This window comes from Calypte anna, chromosome 4B, assembly GCF_003957555.1.
Source record: "Calypte anna isolate BGI_N300 chromosome 4B, bCalAnn1_v1.p, whole genome shotgun sequence".
NCBI classification, from domain to species: Eukaryota; Metazoa; Chordata; class Aves; order Apodiformes; family Trochilidae; genus Calypte; species Calypte anna.
The window spans coordinates 22,249,200-22,271,367 of NC_044249.1; the positions used below are offsets into that span (position 1 = coordinate 22,249,200).

A 22,168-nucleotide genomic window follows, 5' to 3' on the forward strand; every position below is an offset into this window, starting at 1 on the left:
GCTCTTTTTTTTTTTACACGGGGAAGCTTTGGGTGGTGTTTCTCTTTGCAGAGGGGATGGTTTGAAAGCCAAGCACGGAGAAGCCAATCTCAGGCACATCCCTGCACACTTAACCTCGCAGGTCACCTGGAACGGGGTGGAGATGGCCAGAAATGCAACCTGAAAATGTTTAGCTGCTGCTGTTTATAGTGAGGAAATATCTGTCTACATCGTTGCTGTGTGACTTTTCAAAAGTATGACTTAAAAAAAGGTGTGTGTGTGCTGGGAGGGGGTTTGAGGGAAGGGGGCTGGAGAGGGAACTGTGCCGCCGTCTTTTCCAGAATGAGAAACACAGGCTACTTGTTCAGTCAATTCAGTTTAGGTCAAATGTAGTTATGAAAAACAGATGATTGCTGGTGATCAGGCTGTACTTTGACAAATATCCCATTGTTTGAGCGTGCTGTGATTTCTTCAGAGCCTTCCCTGGTGCGGGGTTGGGCCAGTGCCCTCCCCCAGCTGGGAGCCTGCCCGGCACGGGGCTGGGTGCTCCAGACCCAAGGGCTTGGTTCTGCTGGAGGAGGAATTGCAGAGGGAAAGGCTGGGTGGGAAATGGGGGAAGTTGCCACGCTAGCTCTTTAAACCTGAGCTCACCTGGGGCTCTCAGAAATGCTTGAAATGATTCTTCCAAGGTACAGTCATAGAATCACAGAATGGTTTGGGTTGGAAGAGACTCAGGTTGCCCAAAGTCCCATCCTACCTGGCCTTCAACACTTCCAGGGATGGGGCAGCCACAATTTCCTTGGGCAACCTGCTCCAGTGCCTCACCACCCTCAAATTAGAATAATTTCCTTCTGATGTCCAACCTAAATCTCCCCTCTTCAAGTTTTAAACCATTTCCCTTGTCCTCTCACTACACCCCTGTGTCCAAAGCCCTCCCCCAGCTTTCTTGTAGCCCCTTCAGATACTGGAAGGTTGCTCAGAGCCTCCTCTTCTCCAGGCTGAACAACCCCAATCCCTCAGCCTGGCTTCCCAGGGAGGTGCTCAGCCCTCCCAGCATTTCAGTGGCTCCTCTGGACACCTTCCAGGAGCTCCAGAACTGGACACAGGACTCCAGCATCCTACACTGTGAGTTAAAGGTTTATTCGGGGGGTGCTGATGTTTGAGAGAAGCTCTTTAATGTTAGTGTAACTCAAAGGGTGTCACTCTGTCAGTCTGTGTTCTTTCATGGTTTCCCAGGGATAAAAAATCACCCACGTGTTATATCTGGGAGGTAAGGAAACTCTTACCCACATTGCAGCCAGGGCTGGATGAAGCTGAGATAAATGTGTGTGTCCCTCTGTGAGCCTGAGCTGGGGAAAAGCTGAGCCCTGCTCTGACTCCTGCTGGATCTCATGTTCCTCAGCTTCAGAGCTGAGTGGTGATGCTGTGGTGGAATTCCTCAGCAGGGTGGCTGCCCTGAATCCAAAATGTCAAAACCTCCTCCATTTTGGGAATATTTTCCAGTTTCTGAGGTTGAGAAGCAATGTGGACACATAGATGCACCATCACTATGGTTTTATGAATCACAGAATTATCAGAGTTGGAGGAGACCTCTAGAGACCATCTAGTCCAACTCTCCCACTAAAGCAGCATCATCTAGAGCCCAGGACAGATGTCCAGTTGGGTTTTGAGTATCTCCAGAGAAGGGGACTCCACAGCCTCCCTGGGCAGCCTTGGTACCCTTGTAGTGAAGAAGTTTTTTCTTATGTTTAAATGGAGCTTCCCATGTTCCAGCTTGTGCCTGTCACCCCTCATCCTGTCACCAGACACTTCTGAGAAGACTCCAGCTCCATCTTCCTTGCATCCACCCTTTAGATACTTGTAGACAGTAACAAGATCTTCTCCAGGCTAAAGACTCCCAGCTCTCTCAGCCTTTCCTTATGGGCAACATGAAGGCTGCAAAGTACAAAGGGAAGGGTGAATCCTTTTTAGGATCTTTGTTCTGAAATACTTGGGAATCTGTCAGCTTCTGGGATGTGAGGGAGTCATTTTGGGTAACTTCAGCTTGGACAAGCTTGTCTTTCTCTGTCTATTGACATGTCACACCATCCAAAAACATTCAGTCTTATGAAAAACCTCATTGCCCAAACCCAAGAGACTCATCACCCCTGCCTCAAGGTGCTTTGTGATCCAGCATGGACCAGTGGATGTCCCTGGGGATACTGGGGAGAAGATTGGGTTGATTGGTGTGCGAGCAAGTGGATCAGGTGCTCAGGACGTGTATGTACGTGGCTGGGAAAGCTAAAAGCAGAAAAGAGGTATAGAGAAGATTTTTCTGTGGTAGGAGAAGGTCTCTTGTGTGTCTGTCCTTGGAGCAGTTACAGGAAATATTCCATTAGTCGCCGGGAAGAGCGAAGGGCTCTGTTTGTGTACAGTCCTGGGCCTTGGCAGGACTTTTCGAAACATACACTGTTGCTTGATGTATTTTGTCATCTGAAAACAAAATCAAAGCTATGAAAAATAGGGAAAAAAGGGTTGTGTTTGACTTCTTATCAGTGTCACTGGTCGGTGGGGTACGAACATGCGTTGGATCTTCTGTTGCGCTGCTACCACTCAGAGATAAACTTTTGACTATTAATCACGGGAGGAGATTAAGACTCTCCAACAAATCTTAAATTTGTGCACATTACTTTCTGCTCCTTCGGAGCAGCATTAGCTCCAAGGAACTGTGAAAGCTCGAGCTGTCATCTCAAGAAAAGTTTAATGTCCTTCTCGCCTTTTACAGCTCCGTGCGCCCTGCGCTTCACTTCATTTGTCAGGCACAGCAGCTCCAGATTTGGAGCACTCCTTCCTTCTAGCTATTAAAAAGTACAATTTTTAAGCTCAGAAAAAAAGGCCCCCGAGGGAAATCTTTTGAAGTATTTCAGTCTTTATGTTCCTCCTGGATGCAGGTATCTCTTTCCTAATGCCGATTCGATAAATGCAAACCCCCTGCTGTCAAAGCCTGGCTGTGTGTTCCCTGTTTATACAAGCAACCCAGCTCTGGTTTGCTGGGATGTTCAGTCACGTGTGGGGCTGGGGCAGCAGTCTCTTGCTCTGTCTGGTTTGAGGAGAAGCTGTGGTACCCACTCCTGGCTGAGCAGAGTAACAAAAAAAAGTGATGCTTGGGCAGCAGCGACCAAAAACCTTGTGCTGCTCTTGTTAAATGAACCCAGCAGCTCCCAACTGATGACTGAGCAGTAGCAAATACACTTAATTTTTTTTTTTTCTACCACCATTAAATGGAAAAGAAAACACATTTCTGGTTAACATTTAAACCCATTAAAATGAGATTGAGGTGGAGTTGGCGTCTAGGGTTACTTGGCGGGTTTGCTACCTGCCTGTTGCATCAGGAGGACTCACCTCACCCTGACAGTCCCTGTGTTTCCCCAGGACCCCCATATTCACCTCGTGCAGCTTTGTACCCCTTGGAGAACCTTTCCTTGCAGCTGAGGTGCCTTTGCCTGCACTGTGCAGGAGCTCAGTGTGGGTGGTAGGTGACCCAGTGGAACTCAGAGCACGAAGGCTGAAATTAACCTGGCCAGCTGGTAAGGATGGTTTTGGATCTTAGACAGAAGAGATGTTGGAGTCAGGTGGACTCTGGTCAGCAGAGTCCTCTTGTTGTACCATGCTCTTGGCACCCATAAAGGTGAGGAGCATTTACATCTGACCCATCAGTAGTGTTCTGGTGTGCCAGAGATTTTTGTGTTTAATTCTTGAGCAGGGAATAAACCTGAAGGCGGAGATGCTGTCCCTCCTGCCCTTGCAAAGCTCCCTTGAAACACTCTGGGGAAGCTTAAATGAGCTGTCAAAGGGAAGTTCTCAACATGAGTGTGCTTGAAACCAGGCGTGCTGCTTGTGATTTTGTCTTAAAATTTATTTGCAAGGCAGAATCCCTTGTTTTGTGTGGAGATACTGCTTCTCTCCATCCTCTTCCATGGTCTTACTGCAGGGGCTGAGCCAGGAGCATCATCAGTTCTTCAGCTGATCCTTCTCCTGTCCTTGCAGTTGGGAAGGGGTGAGGGTGTAATTCCTTCCAGAAGTGCATTTTGCAGCCTGACAGACCCCTGCTAAGGCTCCACTTGGCTGCAGAAATAAACTTTGTTGTTGGGAGAGGGAGATCTGTTGGGCAGATAGAGCTGAGTTGTTGATGCTTTCTTTGTCCTCTAGTTTTTAGGAGAGTTTTTTCTCTGTGCTCCATCCCAGCCATCCAGCCAGCCCTTTGAAGATAAGAGCTCCTGAGCCTGAGTTCTCCAGGGGTAGTCACAGGGTGGGGGAGGCTGATCTGATCACCTCTGCTGCCACCATGACCCCCAGATTTGGGGCTTGGTTCTGGGGTTTTGGTGGTTTTTAGCTTCTCTGGGCCATACAGTACAAGGAGCCACTTCTTCCAGTTTTGTCACACAAGCTGGGTTTTCCCAAGAGAGAATATGGAATGGTAAGCACTGCTTTCCCTAGGTTTTTTGAAGACTTAAGGTCTGTTCTGATCTCTGACCTCTGTTTTCTCCAAAACTTTGACACGAGGTCTTGTAGACGCTCAGAAGTTTACACTGGCACGGGAAGCCATTGGGCAAATTTATGGGAGAAAAAAAGAAATAGAAGTCCATCAAGGCTTATTAAATAATAAGACTTGGCTTGTGGCTCAGGGCCTCCATGGGCTGCAGGTTGCTGGGATTACATCTTCGCCCCATTCTCCTGTTCTTTCTCAGTCACACCAGGGCTGGAGTTGGCCGAGGTTGGGGATTGGGTGCTGTTCCCGGGCTCTGCCACCCTGTGGGATGTGTTTGGGAAATCTGGTTGTTCCTGCTGGGTGAATTCAGGTTTAATTTAGTTACCTCTAACACCAGGGCATCTCCTGGCAGCTCCAGGACACTGCTTTAGGACTGTGTGGAAGATCTCATGGCTCTGGTCTTGACATGGGTTTGAAGGATGTGAAATTTTGAGATGGTTTTATTATTATTGTAAGGGGGCTACAGGAAGGGTGGGGAGAGACTTTGGATAAGGGCAAGGAGTGATGGAACACGAGGGAATAGCTTCAAATTGGAAGAGGGGGGATTTAGGTTGGACATTGGGAAGCAATTCTTTGCAGTGAGGGTGGTGAGACCCTGGCCAAGGTTGCCCAGGGAAGTTGTGGCTGCAGCATCAGGAGGGAAGAGCTACTACAGAAGTGACTAAAAGTGTTTTGAGAGGAGAAGGAGAGATGTGAGCTACTCAGCCTTTTCAGCAAGCTGAAGACACAGTTCTCTGCTGGCAGTTTTAGTTGCCCTGGGCTTTCTTTTTTTCCTTTAAGCTTTTAATTCTCAGATTCAGCTTCACTGATGGCTTCTTGCTAGAAGAAGATGGCAACTCCATCTTCTGGAGCAAAGCAAGGAGTTATTTGGCTTTCTCCTTCTGGACCCTGCTTCCCTCCAGTTGCTTTTGTGCTGGTCCCTTGGAAAGGAAGGGGGAAATGTTGGGGTTTTCTTTCCTCTACAACACCAGCTAGCCAGGAGTATGGACTGGGGAGCTGGTGAGCACAGGATCTGGTTCTTCTCTACCTCTGTCTCTCAGTTAGGGAAGTTAATTTTTGCAATGAGGGTTACCCAGAGAGGTGGCAGAGGCTCAAACCCTGGAAACACTTCAGGTCAGGTTTGACAGGGCTCTGAGCAACTTGATCTAGCTGAAGATGTGTCTCCTTGCTGCAGGGGGGTTGGACTAGATGAGCTTTAAAGTTCCCTTCCAACCCGAAGCATCCTGTGATTTGATGAATTTCAAGGTCTTTCCTCTATACCATAAAAATTTGATATTTCTCACCAAATTGTGGTTTCCTTCTGTTGGGAAAACTGGAGCATCTATAAAAGGGAACGGTGTGGGAAGAAGCTGGCTTTACTTCTGGTCGAGACAGAGCGAGTTGATGCTCCTCTCCAGACTTCTCATCCATTGGGAGTCAGCCCAGCCCGTTGCATCCCTGCGAGCTGCCAGGCTCTTTTGGGGTGGAAACTCCTCCTTTTGGGAGCCTGGCCCCAGCTTTGTCATCCCGGGGGTCAGAGGTTGGGAAAAGCAGTAGTCAATTAAAGCTTTATTAGATGTAGTTAGTAATGCTCTGAGAGGAGCCAGCCAAGCTAAGGCCACTAATAAAGGCTCTTTGTTAAGGTATTTAATAAATTAACACTCTGCTGCGGTGGGGAGGGCGGGAGGCAATTCCATGAGCCAGGCTCGTTAATCAGACTGTTTACCCTCTTCAAACGCCCCGGCCCTGTGGTTCCCTAATCTTTACCCACCAGATTTGTTGGGAGCCACACGGGCAGCTGCCAGCCCAGGGACGGGAAGCAGCTCCATGGGTCAGCCCTGGGCCACGGTGCTGAGGCCACGCCAAGACAAACACCGCGTCCAAGGACCACGGCGCTGATGCCCGGAGCCCTGCTTAGGGATGGTCCCCACTGTGGGTGTGAAGGGATGCTGAAGCAACAGAGTTCCCCAAAACACCACGTTTTGCCTCATCCCTCCTCCATTCATCTTTGTATTTTATTCTTTTTTACAAAACCTGCCTGCTGGGGATGGATGTGCTGCCGGGCTCGAACATTAGAGGGCATCTCCTCCTCACACTTCTTGCTTTTCTGTTTTTATTTTTTTTTTTTTGGGGGGTGTGTGTGTGTTTTTAGTGCAGCTTAATCTATAAGTCTGTCTTAAAGAAAAAAAAAAAAAAAAGAAGCAAATAGAGCATTTGACCTGCTGTGCAAATTAGCCATATGGTGAAGTGTAATATCCCGCTGACCCTCATTACCGTGCAGTATGAAAAGCTCTCCCCTTTTCACATGCAAGCATATTAAAGTGGCCTTTTCAGCATTTTCTTCCATATAAAACTGTCTTCACTCCCGTGGCCAAGCAGTTAAAAGGGAACTCCAGCTGCAGCCAGGAGGGTGAAATTAAAGGCTTTACCCTCATCTAAATGGAAAATAGATATTGCTTCCTCTAGACGGGGCTGGGGAACAATGCTGCGCCGCCGGCTCCAGCAGTGGGCTGGGGGGTAATGGTCTGATTTGTTGGGAGGAAGGAGCCCAGCTCCTTTGAGAGAGGAGCTGTTGGACGTCCACCTTGAAGGAAGGGGGAAAAAGGGGGGAAATGGTACCTTTTTTCCTCTGTTCTTAACTATTCCATGGCCAAGCAGAGAGAAGCGGTGTCAGGACCCCAAGTTTTCCCCGTGTGTATCTTCACTCTGCAGAGATTTGGGTGTGAAACCCATTTTATGGTGCATTGATGTCTGTGCATTCCTAGTTTGTCTGACCAGGGTTTACCTGAGCTCCTAGTGCCCTGCCTGAAGGGATCAGGAGGATATTTTTCCTCCACCTTCTCCATCTCTGCTGATGGAGGTGGCCCAGGTGGCCCTGCCAACTTCTGCTGACCACATTGGACTGGTTGGTGGAGTAGGAGAGAGGTAACTTTATCTGTTGGACCCAGACTTCTAGCTTTGCTTTCTTCTTGCTTGAGCTTTTTAAATTTTTTGTTGCTTTCAAACATTGTTCTAAATTATCTAAAACAAATGATTTGGGGAGAGGGAGTGCCAGAGCTCCTATGGACCCTTTCTGGGGTTGGCTTTCTGCTCTCATGGCTCTGGACCTTGGTGCTACAGCAATCTCTGAAGCATTCTTTTCCTTTGGCATGGCTTTCAGGTGTGCTCCTTGACTTTCTTCCACTTTGCTAGGTCTCAATTATTTTTTAAGTGCTGGAGTACAAGTCCACTAAGTGAGGAGGTTCCTGTTGGTGGCACCATTGCTGGACACAGAGCATCTGAAACATAAAATTCACTGTGAAACTTGGGATCTGTGTATTTGCAGAAGAAATGGGTGATGGTTTCTCAGCTGCTGTACTAACTACAGTCAGGGTTAGGTGAAATCAAATCCTGCGTGGGCTGAGCTGACCTGGTGGGAAGGAAACCATAGAATCATAGGATGGTTTGAGCTGGAAGTTTAAAGTTCCGACCCCCTGCCATGGTCAGGGACACCTCCCACAGCCCAGGTTGCTCCAAGCCCCATCCAACCTTCAACACTGCCAGGGATGGGGCAGCCACAGCTTCTGGGGGCACCCTGGGGCTCAGCACCCTCAAATTAAAGAATTTCTTCCCAAGATCTCCTCTCCATCTCCCCTCTTGCAGCTGGAAACTCTTCCCCTTCATCCCATCCCTCGAGGCCTTTGTCCAAAGTCCCTCCCCAGCTTTCCTGGAGCCCCCTCAGGCACTGGGAGATGCTCTGAGGTCTCCCTGGAAGCGGGATGAGCAACCTCAACTCCCAGCTTGGCTCCATGCACGTGTCCATGGATTTTATTTGCAGAAATAGCTGCACAGCCAGCAAAACAGCACAGACAATGAGTCCAGCAAGGCTGGTGGAGACATCCCAGGTCAGGACAAGGTGTTTCTGGGACCATTTTTCTTCTCCCACGTGCTGTCTCAGCCGTGCAGGACCCGTGGAGCTGTGTGGTGCTCTGCAGACCTCGGGGGGAGAGGCTCAGCTCAGAAGAGGATCTCAACCTTCTTCTCCCCCACCCCACCCAGTTTTCTGGTGGAGCTTTATCTTTTTGTTTTGGGTATGGAGGTGGTGTTTACAGTCAACAAGCAGTTCCACAGGGCTGAGCAAGAGCCTCCTTTTTGATCCTGGTTTAGCAAAGCCTCTCTCGTGCTCCGTGCTGAGCACCTGCACGAGCAGCCCTGTCCCTCCCTCCTGTTATTTGGGAATATTTACCTTTTTTTTTAATAGTTAGGCATCTGCTCAAGAGTTGGACTGCTTTGTGGTTCATTAGTGGCTACTGGTGTTATCTTGAGAGATCTTCAGGGCTTGTGGGATTAATTTTCTAAGCTTGTTTTCTTGCGACTTGTTTCTAGCCTGCAAGGTTCTGTTGGGTTCTTGAAGTGCTGGACAATCATCTCTCCTTAAAAGAAGTGGCCTCTTTTAGAGAATTTTGGGGTAAAAAGTGGTTCTTTATAGGATTTCTGTGCTGCTCTGGGCAAGGGAGGTCCCATCCCAGCTGCTGCTCTGAGCTGTGGAGCTGTCAGGGCAGGGGTTGTGTGTGTGGGTCTGGTTTTAGAATCACCAAATGGTTTGGGTTGGAAGGAACCTTCAAGCTCATCCATTCCCAAGCCCTTGCCATGGTCAGGGGCACCTCCCACCAGCCAAGGGTGCTCCAAGCCCCATCCAACCTTCAACACTGCCAGGGATGGGGCAGCCACAGCTTCTGGGGACACCCTGGGGCTCAGCACCCTCACCCCAAAGTTTTGGGTGAGACCAAGAAGCTCTGGGGTTACAGGAGGGGAGAAGAAGTGGGATGCAGGTTTGCCCACGTGTTTCTTGGGTGTTGGTAGGATGCCAAGCATCGTTTGGCACTTGGAGGCAAATGAAAATGAAACACTATTTACAGGGCAGGTTTCAGGCAGGCGAGGGGTGACACGTCACAGGTGACACAGGGAAAAGGAGTATCCTGTTACTTGTGGAAATAAGACTGGTGTTGGCTAAACTGAGTGTAACCCACCCAAAAGGGGGAATCTGGACCCCAGTTCTGGCCTTTGCTCCTCACAGAACGTGATGTGTGGGAAATTGCTGCTGCTCAGGACATTTGGGAACCAGGCTGGGAAATAAACCCTGTGTAAAATACCTGGAGGCTTCAAAATCTTGTTGGAGTCTTTTTGTAAAGTGTGTTTCTCACAGGGTAGGGTCACCCAGGGGGGAAAGGAGCTCAGGAGGTCCCTAATCCAACCTCCTGTTCAGAGCAAGTCACCTCTGAGATCAGACCAAGTTTCTCAGGGTCTGAAGACCCAGTTTGGTCTTGAGTTCTTCCAAGAATGGAGACTGTAAAACACCTTTGGGGAACTCTTTCTGCTGCCTGCTGGTTCTTCTGGTGAAAAACCTTTTGTGTTACAGCCATTCAGAATGTCTCTTTTATTTGTACTCATTGTCTCTCCTGCCATGCACCATGGTGAAGACTTGACCTGGCTTCATCTTCTGAATGACCCCCTCTTAGATTTTAGGGTTAAATCCCCAGGTGCTTTTGGCTGGTTTTGCAGTGAGGATGCTCTGCTGGCTCCCATTCAGCTTGGTGTCTACCAAAACTGCTGGTCCTTCCAGAGCTGCTCCCACAGCAGGGCTCTCAGTCTGTGTTGTTGGAAGGGGTTAAGAGGTTCTTCCTTTTCATAGGAGAACTTTTGGCATTTGTCCTTCCTGCCTTTCATTGTGTCCATGTTATCCCATTCTTCCAGCCTGCCAAGACCCCTCCAGGTGGTGGCACTGCCCTTGAGTGAGTGGACTCATCCTCCAACTTGGGGTCATCTGCAAAGTGAAGGAGTCCTTGTTCATTGCCTCCTCTGATGAAGTCAGAGCTGAGGAAGGTCCTGCAGTCCCCATTTTTGTTCTTTACTTGTTGCAGGCCTCTGTGTAGAGCAAATTCCATTAACCCCCAACCCTCTGAGCCCAACCATCCAACCAGGTATGGATGGGTACCATCCAGCTGCCAGTCACCCACACTGGCATCTTAACTTAGGTAGAAGATTTTGGGTTTTGGGAGCTCCACAGGAAGTTCTGTAAGTGAACAAGATGTCATTTGAAGACCCCTTCCACAGGTGGATGAATGCTGGTCTGCTTCTTGGGCACCAGTTGTGCTTTGGTGAGGTGCTGTGTGAGCTCTTGGAAAGGTGGGACAATTCCTGAAATGTGTGCCTGGGGATTTGTATGGACCACAGGAGGGTGAAGAGCCAGTTTATCTTTTGGGGAATGGACTAATGGTGTTCCAAATGTGAAGTGTTTGAGATGGCTCAGCCAATGGTGGCCCTGTGGGAGTGATGGGGAATTGATGGCACATGTTACAACCAGTTGTAAGGGTTGAGTAAATGATCATTACATGGAGAGCACAGGGTGCATTTCTGCTTCTAGTTAAGTAGAAGCTTAGCAATTCAAACTAGTCTCATCTACATCTTCTGGATCCAGAAAGTTTTACTGGGCATTTTACTTTCTTTACAGCAGGGCAAAGCTCATTGCATGTTTTTCCCCATGTAATTCCCAACTTGATTTGTGTTCTGCTGCTCCTGAATGATGAAACTTCTTTTTTTCCTTTTTTTTCAGCTGTTATTTTTGCATTCTTGTGATTATATTCTATTTTCCCCTTATGTGGTGTTCATCTAGGATCTTAATTATCTGCCTCTCATTGCCAGCCCTGTGAACTCTGAAGCTAATTTGAGAAGAAAAGTTCTGCCTGGTAATTTTAAAAATATGAGGAATTATTGAGGGGTTTTCCTGCACCAGTGATTACAATAAATGCATAGTCTGGAAAAGTAGCTTTGGATTCTTCCTGCTCACTTCAGGAGACTGAGAAGTGGGTAAACCAAACAGGACTCCTTCTCCTCTTCTCCCCATGGGACTTGATTTCCACAAGTTCTGGGTTGAGGTCACAAGAAACTCAGAAGTACCAAAGATGCTGCCTCTGGAATGATGTATCTTGGCAGCATCTTCCTTCTGCAGAGGGTCAGTGGTGGATTTGGAAGCCCATGAGAAGCTGAGGCTCCATTACTGGACCTTCCTGAGAGGTCCTTGTTCTCAGACCTTCCACATGTCCCTCGAGGTCTGCATGTGCACCATGGGTTTGGTGAAAAAGAAAGATGTTGCAGGTGAAATGCATCTTTGCAGAGGAAGCTGTCTGCTTCTAGGAGAAAGGAAAAAAAAAAAAAAAGAGCCAGAAGTTGGGACTGTTTCCCACCAAGGGGACGTGGAGAGCAGGAGTGGGGCCCGTGGGTGCTCCAAGCGTTTGTGTTCGTGTGTGGGTCAGCTCAGGTCTGGTGATTTTATTGAAGTATTGGTTGATAAAGATGTTGTTCCTTGTGCCATGCTCGAACACTTAAGAGATTTTGGAGCTGATTATTTCATCAGCCCAAGCTGTGTTCCAAGCAGGAGCTGGGAAACCTGCCTGGACCAAGAGGCTGAGCCTGGATAAACCTGAGTGATGCTCTCAAAGTCACTTCTCACAGTTCCTTGGATTTAAGTTCCAAATGTTGTCTTTTGAAACTGGAGGGATGGGGTTGGTTAAATGTGAAAAACCACCAGGTGTGGAGCTGGGAGAGGAGAATAGGGCTGGTGTACAAATACTACATGGTGTTTCAGATGAGTAATGTATAAAATATGGGGTCTCCTAGTCTGGTCTGTATAGGTTTTTTTTGGTGTGGTTTCTTTCTGCTTGATTGTTTTTTTTTTTTTTTTTTTTGCTTTTGTTTTCGTTTTGTGTTGTTTTGTTTTGTGTTTTTTACCCAGAGGAAAACAATATTAAAAAATAGAATACAGAGAAGAGGAGAGGTGGTGTTACCCGGAGACCTGAGAAGCTGAAGAGTCACAAATTGGTCAGATGTGGGGAATTGGATGGTCTAAGTTAACACTGCCACCAAAGGGAAGAGAATCTTCCCATTTTTAGGAGAATTTAAAATATGAGGGATTAAAAGATGTAGAGAGATGGTGGAGGAATGCACTTAAGAGCAAAGGATGAAATGATGAGCAAGAAAAATGTGGGTAGCATCAAGAAAGGGTTTTTTGGGGGAGTTTTTCATCATGGGGGCCTCTTATGAGAGAGTCCCTGATTCTTGGGGTGGTCAAAAAGGGCTCAAGAAAGAAAGTAGAGGGAACAGTGGAATGGGAGGGAGGTGGTTTGGGTCAGATTGGCAGGGCTCTAGGCCACTAATTTTAGGGAAACTCTTAGAATGTGAACATGGTCTAGGTTTTGGGGAATAGTTTTCAAGGTCTTTGCTGTTCCTTCTGCTACAGTTAAAGCCATTTCTTGGGTTGGAAACCTTTTAAGCACCCAGGACAGGGGCTTGTAGGGAGGTCAGAGCTGCCTGCCTGGAGGTCCTCTAAAAGGGTTCATGTTTAGCTTGATGAAAATTGTAGTAAACCTGCCTGTTCTGGGTCTAAGCTGTACATCACTGATTCTGGGTCATGACTGTTGCCTTTCCAGGGGGGAAACAACTTCTGAGAACATCAAGAAGACAAATGATGAGGAAAAGCTGGTTCCCAGATAGTTTCTGTGTTCTGAAAAGCTTTCTTAAAACGTCAGATTATTGTTGGTTTCAGACTGATGCAGAATCATCTGTTAGGGGCTGGAAGGGACCTCTGGAGATCATCCAGTCCAACCCCATCACCAGGGCAGGGTCACGTAGAGCAGGTTGCCTGGCGTCCAGGCAGGTTTTGAATGTCCCCAGAGACTCCACCACCTTTCTGGGCAGAGCAGTTTGGTGGTGACAAGGTTTTTTGAGGAATCTGAGCATGGTTGGGAAGGGCAGTGCTGGGTGGGCACATCAGCAAGGCTGAATTTTGGCTTTACCCTCAAAGTCCAGCTTGTAGAATACAAGGGGCAGTTTTGGCTACAGCTCCTCAAGGCTCCATGGCCAGTGTTTCACAAGTGCATCCTGAGGCAGCCACAGCAGCTTAAATCATTAAATTGACATCAGGCTTTTCTTTTAATTAACTGATTTTGGGTAGTGGAGCAGGTTGCTGGCTGGTGCCTTGCTCAGGTGAGAGCTGTTATTGCACATTGTTTGTTTTTTGAATTCCAAAGGAGATCTTTTCATTGTTGAGTTAATTGGTTTCAAATTTTTCTTTTTTTTAAAAGATTTTTTTTTTTTTTTTTGACTCGGAACAGTTCAAAGCCAGACCTTGTCCCTTCTCTTGAAGTGTTTATAATCCAATTTCAGACATAAAACAGAGAGAGCGTGGAGGAGGGAGGCACAGACGGGGAGGTTTCCCATCGCCTGGGGGGTTGGGGTGGTGGGCGGCCGTCTGAACACTGGAGCAGGTCGGTGGCATTTGAGGATCCTCACGGGCTTGGTGCCTGGGTGGAGATGCTCAGATGTAGCCTGGCTTGGTAAAACAAGCCACCTACAGATGGAGCCCCCAGAGCAGAGTGGTTCAGGTCCCCACTGCCACACGTGGGGTGTGGGTGGGAGGTGCCCGTGGAGGGCAACTCGAGGATTCGGCTTTTTGGGGACCTCCCAGCTCCCCCTTGGAGGCTCAGACCCAGAGTAAAGCTGGGAAAAAAAAAGAAGTTTAAAAGCTTACTTGATTTTTTTCCAGCTAGCTAGACCTGTCCTAAATTCTCTGATGTTTGTAGCACCCAGGAATCAGGGGAAGAACTCCTGCCTGGCTTTCTTTGTCCCCTACGTCTGGCATTATTTGTTCCCTATTTCTTTTTGCTAAGAGTAGAAAGCTGTTTTTTCCCCTGCTCCTGTAGTTAAGGAAATCTGATGTTTTAACCATATTTTGGTCCTCTAAAGAAGCTGGTTGCACATATCCATATACCACATCTGCATGGTGATACTGGGAGATGGGTGCAGGAGAACCATCGGATGCTTCTACACCTGAACACTGATTAATTTATTTTTCACTTGGTATTTAGAGTGAAATTCTTGGTCAGCTGATACTTGGTTTGAATTTTTCATCGAAGTGTTGCACAGATCTGCTGGAGGAACATGAGATTTGCATCTTATTGAGCAACCTGGTCTAGTGGGAGTTGGAATAAGATGGATCTTGAAGGTTCCTTCCAACCCAAACCAGTCTGGGATTGAATGCAGCACATTGCAAGTTGACCATGAGTGTAAAACCATTATGATAACTTGGCTAAGTGGATATTTTCTGCTCTCCAGGGTGCCCGAGAAACCTTTGAGAACTACTACAGGAAGCAGAGAAGAAAACAAGCCAGATTGGTGCTGCAGCCTCCCTCAAACATGGTACGATGGATGGTCCCCTACCTGCAGTGCCCAGACTTGCTCTGGGGTTACCTCTGGCCTTGCTGTTGCTGGTGGGTGGTCTTGAATTTATTTCCAGTTGCTCTTGGCTGCCTCTGTTTTAATCTTTTGCTCACTTTTTCTTTGTTGCAGCACGAAACTTTAGACGGCTACAGGAAGTATTTTAATCAAATTGTAGGGTAGGTATTCTTTTTATACACATCCTTGCTAAATATGTGTTGTTGAGGAGCCCAAAAAGAGAGAGAGAAGAGGGAATGGGGATCTTTTTGAGAGTGCCTTGAAGGGAGCCAAAACAGGAAAAAGAAAAAAAAAATATTTATAAAAGGTGGTTTGGGCTTTTTAAGTGTTTTTGAGTGTATTTTACAGCACTCCTGAACTTTGCTGTGTCACCATTGGGAATGTGGAGATACCTGCCAGCTCTTGTCCCAGCAAATGCTTTTCTGGGAACTTGAGGATAAATAATCATCTGTGGGCTATGTGCATCTACTTGCCCCACTAATGAGACGAAGAGGCCCTTTGCTTTAATTGCTCCTTAATATTTAATAATTATTCTTTGGTTATTTTCCTGGTTAAGGAGGTGATTCTCAGGCCTCTCTTCCTATGACAAGAGTCTTCCAAAATGAGCCAAAAACTCAGAGAAGGCAACCTAAGACTGCTAACAGTGAAGAGTTAGGGCAAAAGGCTGACATTTTGTCAGATAATAATAATAATAATAACAACAACAACAATAATAATAATTTCAACATCTGATCATGACCAGTGTTGGACTTTCCATGGGTCTCCGTGCTCCTGGGCTTGAATTTCTCCTGCAAACCACAGCTGAGACTTTGCTGTTTCAAATATACAGTGCCATGCTTGCTCCCTGAAAAATACAGTTTCTTTTTTCAGCTTTTTCCATTTGATAACTGGAAATTGAGGTCAACTGATTGCCTTGAAATGGTTGTGAGCACGTCGTGTATCCGTGTGCAGGAGAGCACTGTCCCTCCAGTTAGTTACACTCTTTTTCCGTGCACTTTAAAGATTTTTCCCTCCAGTTTGAGTATTTTCCCCAGCAGTTTAAGTGTTTTTCCCTGCAGTTTAAGTGTTTTTCCCTGCAGTTCACCAACTGTGATGCCATTGCTGCTGGCTGGAGCTGAGTGTAACCAGGAGTCCCCACGCACATAACGCTCCTCAGCAAAGGGAAATTCTGCTTTTGTGTGCTCAGAGTTGCATTACTACCAGTGGTGGTGTTTCAGCTCACTTTTATAATCCAGTAAAACATCACATAAAATACCATGACCTTAAAAAGAGGTGAATAAAGTGCTTAGTCTTGGCTGGGGTTGATGCAGAGACCAGAGCTTGCTCTGGAGGTTTGTGGCTCTGCAAACGCCGCCGAGTTACCGCTGGGCTTTTGATGTCTGGAGAGCTGAAGCTTTGGCTAACGGTGCCATTTTCTCCTCTCCCTTAGGTTTTTTGTAGTTGAAGACCACATCTTGCACACAACACAGGGCTTGGTAAATAGAGCCTATATTGATGAGCTGTGGGAGATGGCCTTATCAAAAACCATCGCGGCACTAAGAACACACTCAGTAAGTAAAAGCCCTGGATTGCCCAACTGTTGCTTGAGTATGGCTTGACATGCTGAAATTGTTGGCTTTTACACTTAGGATTCTTTCTTTGTTTCTTCTTTACCCTTAATAAAACAATAACTTGAAAACACACTGCTATTTCCCCCAAACTTTTCCATTTTTTTTTTTTTTTTACCTCTTTTACTGCGTCCCTGTGCACCAAACTCTCGATATTTTGGGGGACTGACAAGAAGAAAACAGGGGGTTGATATTTTTCCTGTTGTTTCCTGGGTCACTTTGGGAAAGCACCAGCAGAGGGAGTCAGTTTGTCCTGAAAAAAATGGGGGGAAAAGCATCTATTTGGCATGCAAAATTCTGACCCTGTTGGATATTCCCTTAAAGTTCACAGCAGCGAATAGGCTGCTATCAAACAGTGAATCATTTGTGCATAAAAAGCCACCAAATAGACTTCTCGTTCTTTAGTATTGAAAGGAGTTTGGAAAAATTGCTTGGGCTTTGGGATTTCCCTGCTTGAGACAAAAAAACCAAACCAAAACAAAGCCAATTGCAAAAAAATGTAGAATTTTCTTCCAGTATTGCATTTTGTACTGGTCCAGCTGGGAGCACTGGGGTTTTCTGAAAACCCTGTTGGTTCATGGGATTAAAAAATTGAAAATGAACATAATTTGTCCACTTTAGCAGGGCCTGGAGCAATAGGACAAGAGGTGATGGTTTTAAACTGAAAGAGAGGAGATTTAGGGTAAATATTGGGAAGAAATCCTTCATTGTGAAGGTGATGAGACCCTGGCCCAGGCTGCCCGGAGAGGTGGGAGATGCCCCATCCCTGGGAACATTCCAGGTCAGGTTGGATGGGGCTCTGAGCAGTCTGGTTTAGTTGAAGATGTCCCTGGTCCCTGCACTGGGGATTGGACTGGATGAGCTTTAAAAGTCCCTTCCACCCCATGCTGTGATTCCAGGGTTTTAAGTTCTTGGGCCATTTTCTCCAGGAAAAACCAAAGTATGAAATGACTGAAATCCCACTGCTCCTGGGGGGTGGCAGTGCTGCCCAAGAGCAGAAGTTTTACCTGTGCAGGTGTGGTTAATCCATGGGATGGACCTGGGGCTGGTTGGGCTGAGGACCACAGAGGCTTCCCGGGGTGTTCTGGCTCCATCCAGCACAGCAGTTGTGTTGACTGGAAAGTTATTGCCTTCCATTAAACCTTTGTGTTATGAAAGAGGATAAACACAGCAACGTGCAGCCCACTAGGATGTGAAGCTGTGTTTATTTTCTTTTCAAGTCGGGTTTTCTGCGAGGTGAAAGCCGTGAGAGGCAGCCAGGTACAAACACGGTGGTTTTCAATTGTACCAACTCTGTTGCTGTGATGAGTTGTTTCAAGTGATGCCAAACTTAATGCATGAGGTGGCTGCCAGGTGAGGGTTTTTTTTGTGTTCAGTAATCATGCAATATTACATCATTTCTCAACACTCTTACTGTGGTCATCAGTCATCTTGAGCCTACAGCTCCCATATCAACGGGTCCTGTCCCTCCCCTCTTGCTGTTGAGACTTGATGGAGGCTCTCACTTCTTCCCTTTCAGCCAAACTTACCCCTGGGTTTTCTTCCTTGGTTCAGACAGGGACATCTTTTATCACTTCTGATAGCTTTAGGGCATTATCTTTCTTTCGGACTTTCTTTTTTGGATGGTGAGATGGAAAATGTGTCTCTTCCAGTCTTTCCCATTGATTAATGGAGTTGTTCCTCCTCGAGTTTCCAGGGACCTTTAAACCTGCTTCTCTTTCCAGCTTATGAGCACTGATTCTATATTTGGTCAGAGCCTGTATGAAACTTGATATATTTTCAGTATTTTCAGTACTTCTGCTGTGTCCAAGCCTGTGGGTAATGTGGGGTGGCTCTGGGGGGACAGTCAGTGCTGTCACTACACTGAGGGGTGTCTTTTGGGTTTCAAGCAGTGTCCTGACCCTCAGTAAATTATTCTGTGGCAAATTAATGTTGCTGAAATATTTGCCCCTCCCTGGCAGTGTTGAAGGCCAGGTTGGGTGGGGCTTGGTTGCTGGTGTAGTGGGAGATGTCCTTGCCCATGGGCACAGGTGATGCTCAAGGTCCCTTCCAACCCAAACCCTTTGATGAAATGGAGGCATGCAGCATTTTTTTTTGCTCAGCCTGACCCTCTTGGCACTGCAGCCTTGGCAGGGGCTCGGGGCTGCCTGGCTGTGATGCTTCATTACCATCAGACACAACACAAAATGGGATGAGAGGTGCTGCTCCTGGCTTGCTCTGACAGCCCCTCGAGTTGCTTCATCTCCTCTCGCTTCCCCAGCAGCTCCTGGGCAATCTTAGAGACACTTCAGGTATCTCCAGAGCAACCCAAATCCTTCTCCATCACAGGGAGCCTCACGTTAGGAGGAGATACCCTTATCAGCTGCCTCCCCCTGCCCTGCACAGCGTTGGGGCACAGGCCTTAGGATAAAAGCTGCTGATCAGAAGACTGCGTGGCGAGGCTGTGTGTTTATTTATCACCCAGATGATAACACAGGAGGGCTGAGGGCAAGGTTTTCCCCACGTGCTGCAGTTAAAAACTATGTTTGAATCTTCCTTGCAGTCCTACTGCTCCGACCCAGGCTTGGTGTTAGACTTGAAGAACCTCATTGTCCTCTTTGCAGACACTCTCCAGGTACGTGGCTGCTGGTGGCCACACTTCTCACTCAGTGGTGGTGGTGTCCATCCTGGGGTTCAGTGGTGTCCATCCTGGGGTTCAGTGGGTGGTGTTCATCCTGGGGTTCAGTGGTGTCCATCCTGGGGTTCAGTGATGGTGTCCATCCTGGGGTTCAGTGGTGTCCATCCTAGGGTTCAGTGGGTGGTGTCCATCCTGGGGTTCAGTGATGTCCCTCCTGGGGTTCAGTGGGTGGTGTCCATCCTGGGGTTCAGTGGGTGGTGTCCATCCTGGGGTTAAGTGGGTGGTGTTCATCCTGGGGTTCAGTGGTGTCCATCCTGGGGTTCATCCAAGTGGGTGGTGTTCATCCTGGGGTTCAGTGGTGCCCATCCTGGGCTTCAGTGGTGTCCATCTGGGGGTTCAGTGGTGTTCATCCTGGGGTTCATTGGTGTCCATCACGGGGATCAGTGGTGATGTCCATCCTGGGGTTCAGTGGTGTCCATCCTGGGGTTCAGTGGTGCCTGTCATGGGGTTCAGTGGGTGGTGTGGGCTTTCTGTGGTGACCCTGCTGCTTCCTTGGTGTTGTGGTGGGTGATGGACAGCCTGGCTCACTCTGCACATGAAGGGGTAAGAACCACCTGAGTGGTGGTGGCTGTGGGGGAAATAAAATTCATTTCCCTCTTGGTGACTTCTTGCCTTCAGGGCTATGGCTTCCCAGTGAACCAGCTCTTTGACATGCTCCTGGAGATCCAAGACCAGTACAGTGAAACCCTGCTGAAGAAATGGTCAGGAGTTTTCAGGTAAGAAGCTCCTCACACAAACCCATGAGCTGTACCTTAAAGAGAAGGGTTGACCCATAAGTTTTTTTTTGAGAAATTAGTAGCAAGCTCATATTTACACTTCTGGCACCAGTAAGCTTCAGACCTGGGCTCTCCTTGGGCCAGGGAGCCAATTTAAATATAAATATATATTAAATATAGTTGTGAGGATTCTGCATGCAGAGAGATGTGTGCAATGCATTGATGTAGAGCAGAGGTTTTGTGTCCCAGAGGGAGAAGATTCACAGAATCCCAGAACGTCAGGTTGGAAAGGACCTCAAGGATCATCTGGTCCAACCCTTCTGATATTATTGGTTATCTGAGATGTCCCAGCACCCCTTTGAGATGAGACTTCCAACTTTCCCAGGTGGGGGGAATCCACCACTTCCCCTGGGAGACCATTCCAGTGTCTGACTGTCCTCAGGGTGAAAACTTTTCCTCTTGTGTTGTGGTTTCATTATGAAGCTCACACTGATAGTTGAGAGAAGGATGAAAAACGTGGTGTTTGCAGCCACGTGTGTCTCAGGACACTGGTGACCTGTCCCACATCCCTGAGCTGAAGGGTTTTCCACAGGCAGGGCATGGAGCATCCTCCAGGCTCCCATGCTGTGCTCTGGAGCCACCAGCTCATCCTGTGATGTCCTCCAGGACATCTCTGGGGAGTTGAGGTGTCTGAGAGCATGAGGCATTGGGAAGAGGTTCTGGAGGACACTCAGTCCCCCAGAATTCAGCATTTATCTTTCTTGAGGCAAGGAGGACTCAAGATCCTTTGGGTTTTGCCCAGGGCTGCTGCTGAAGCTTTAGGCTGGACTAAACCCACTGCTTAGCTCTGGCTGAGGGCAGGGAGCTGGGAGAAACCACAGAGTCAGGCTGCAGCAAAGATGATTTTGACAGTCAGAAACCTGGGGAGAAGTTTAGACCCATGGGGGCAGGTCTGAGGCTGGCACCAGCTCTTTAAGGGCTTCCCAGCCCAGCAGTAAATCTGCAAAGCTGGGGCTGGTCTGTTGTCACCCAGCTGCCTTTCAAAGTTCTTCTTTTCTTTTCGTAGAAATATACTTGATTCAGACAACTACAGCCCTATCCCTGTGACAAATGAAGAAGTCTACAAGAAAGTTGTTGGACAGTTTCCATTCCAGGACCCAGAACTTGAAAAGGTAAAACTGAAACAGGGGATGTGGCACGGTGTGTCTGCAAAACCCCTCACCCTTCTTGGTGACACTGAGAGCTGCAACCTCAAACCAAATAAACACCACCACCAAAAAAACCCCAAAAAAGCCAAAACCAAAAAAAAAACACCAAGGAAAAAGAACAAACAGACCTCTCCTGGCAGCAACTTCTTGATTCTGTTTTCAACTCAGTGTGCAGTCACAGCTGGATGGTACTTGCAGTAGGCAAGAACCTAGAAAATATCTGCTTCCATTGGTGTTTTATTCCCATTTTATGGACCATGTTATTGACTTTTATTTGTGTTTTGGATTTTTTTTTTGGGGGGGGAAAAAAAAAAAGCCCAACAAAGTGGTGTATCTTGGCTTTTGGAGAAATGTGTGCTTGCAAAACCAAAGTGTAGCCAAATTTGACCTAACAAGTGTCCCTTAAAAGTCTCCTTGGCCTCCTACTCCACATCTGGCAGCCTGTGAGCTCCAAGCCTGGTGAGCTTAATTAGGCCTGGGAAGGTTTTTGAGTCCAAGTCAAGTGTTTAGATTTCAGAAAGTTCATGTCCTTCCCCCCAGAATCCTATCATGGGGTCCAGCACCTTACTTTCACCCTGTGTGTGCTGTGGGCTAAAAGCTGGTTGGAAAAATCTGGTGTAGGACATCTGTTTCCTTTTGGCTTTTGGTCTTCATCTGTGGGAGGTGACCAAGCAAAACACCTTGTGCGTGGTGGGAGACACAAGTCCAGGAGTTCTCCAAGGTTTTTTTTTTGGTTTTTTTTTTCATATGAATGAGGGTTTGGTGAGAGGGACTGAGGGTCTCGTTGTGCTGCCTGCTCCCTCCTAGCTACAAGTCTCCTGCCAGCCCCTTTCAGACTCCAAATCCCTTATGCACCCACGTGCCATTTGTAAGTGATTATCTGGTCTTTCACTTGGCTGAAATGTTTATATAATATACAATAAATGCTGGCTTGTTGCTTCATTGCTGGACTCCTGCTAAATGCTCAAATTAATTTGACTGCTTGGAACGTATTGCTGGAAAGCAGTCATCACTCCTGTTAAGTATCTGCTCTTCCACTGGAATTCTCTCCTGTATTTTACAGCAGCCGTTTCCAAAGAAGTTCCCCTTTTCTGAGTTTGTGCCTAAAGTTTACAATCAGATTAAGGAATTCATCTATGCCTGTCTGAAGTTTTCGGAAGACCTTCATCTGAGGTAGGGCATGAGCGTGCTCATACTTGTGATGG

At 47.4% G+C, this 22,168-nt stretch overlaps 1 protein-coding gene across 3 annotated transcripts in view; it reads left to right on the top strand.

Annotated features, from left to right (window-relative positions):
- Positions 1-22,168, top strand: part of EXOC6B (exocyst complex component 6B) — a 247,014-nt gene that overhangs the window by 135,176 nt on the left and 89,670 nt on the right. For all 3 annotated transcript variants that reach the window (XM_030450613.1, XM_030450612.1, XM_030450614.1), the window contains exons 9-15: positions 14,636-14,719; positions 14,870-14,916; positions 16,185-16,305; positions 18,905-18,976; positions 19,658-19,755; positions 20,822-20,927; positions 22,027-22,136. In XM_030450613.1, the coding sequence (XP_030306473.1) occupies positions 14,636-14,719; positions 14,870-14,916; positions 16,185-16,305; positions 18,905-18,976; positions 19,658-19,755; positions 20,822-20,927; positions 22,027-22,136 (638 nt within the window). The remainder of the gene's footprint in view (positions 1-14,635; positions 14,720-14,869; positions 14,917-16,184; positions 16,306-18,904; positions 18,977-19,657; positions 19,756-20,821; positions 20,928-22,026; positions 22,137-22,168) is intronic.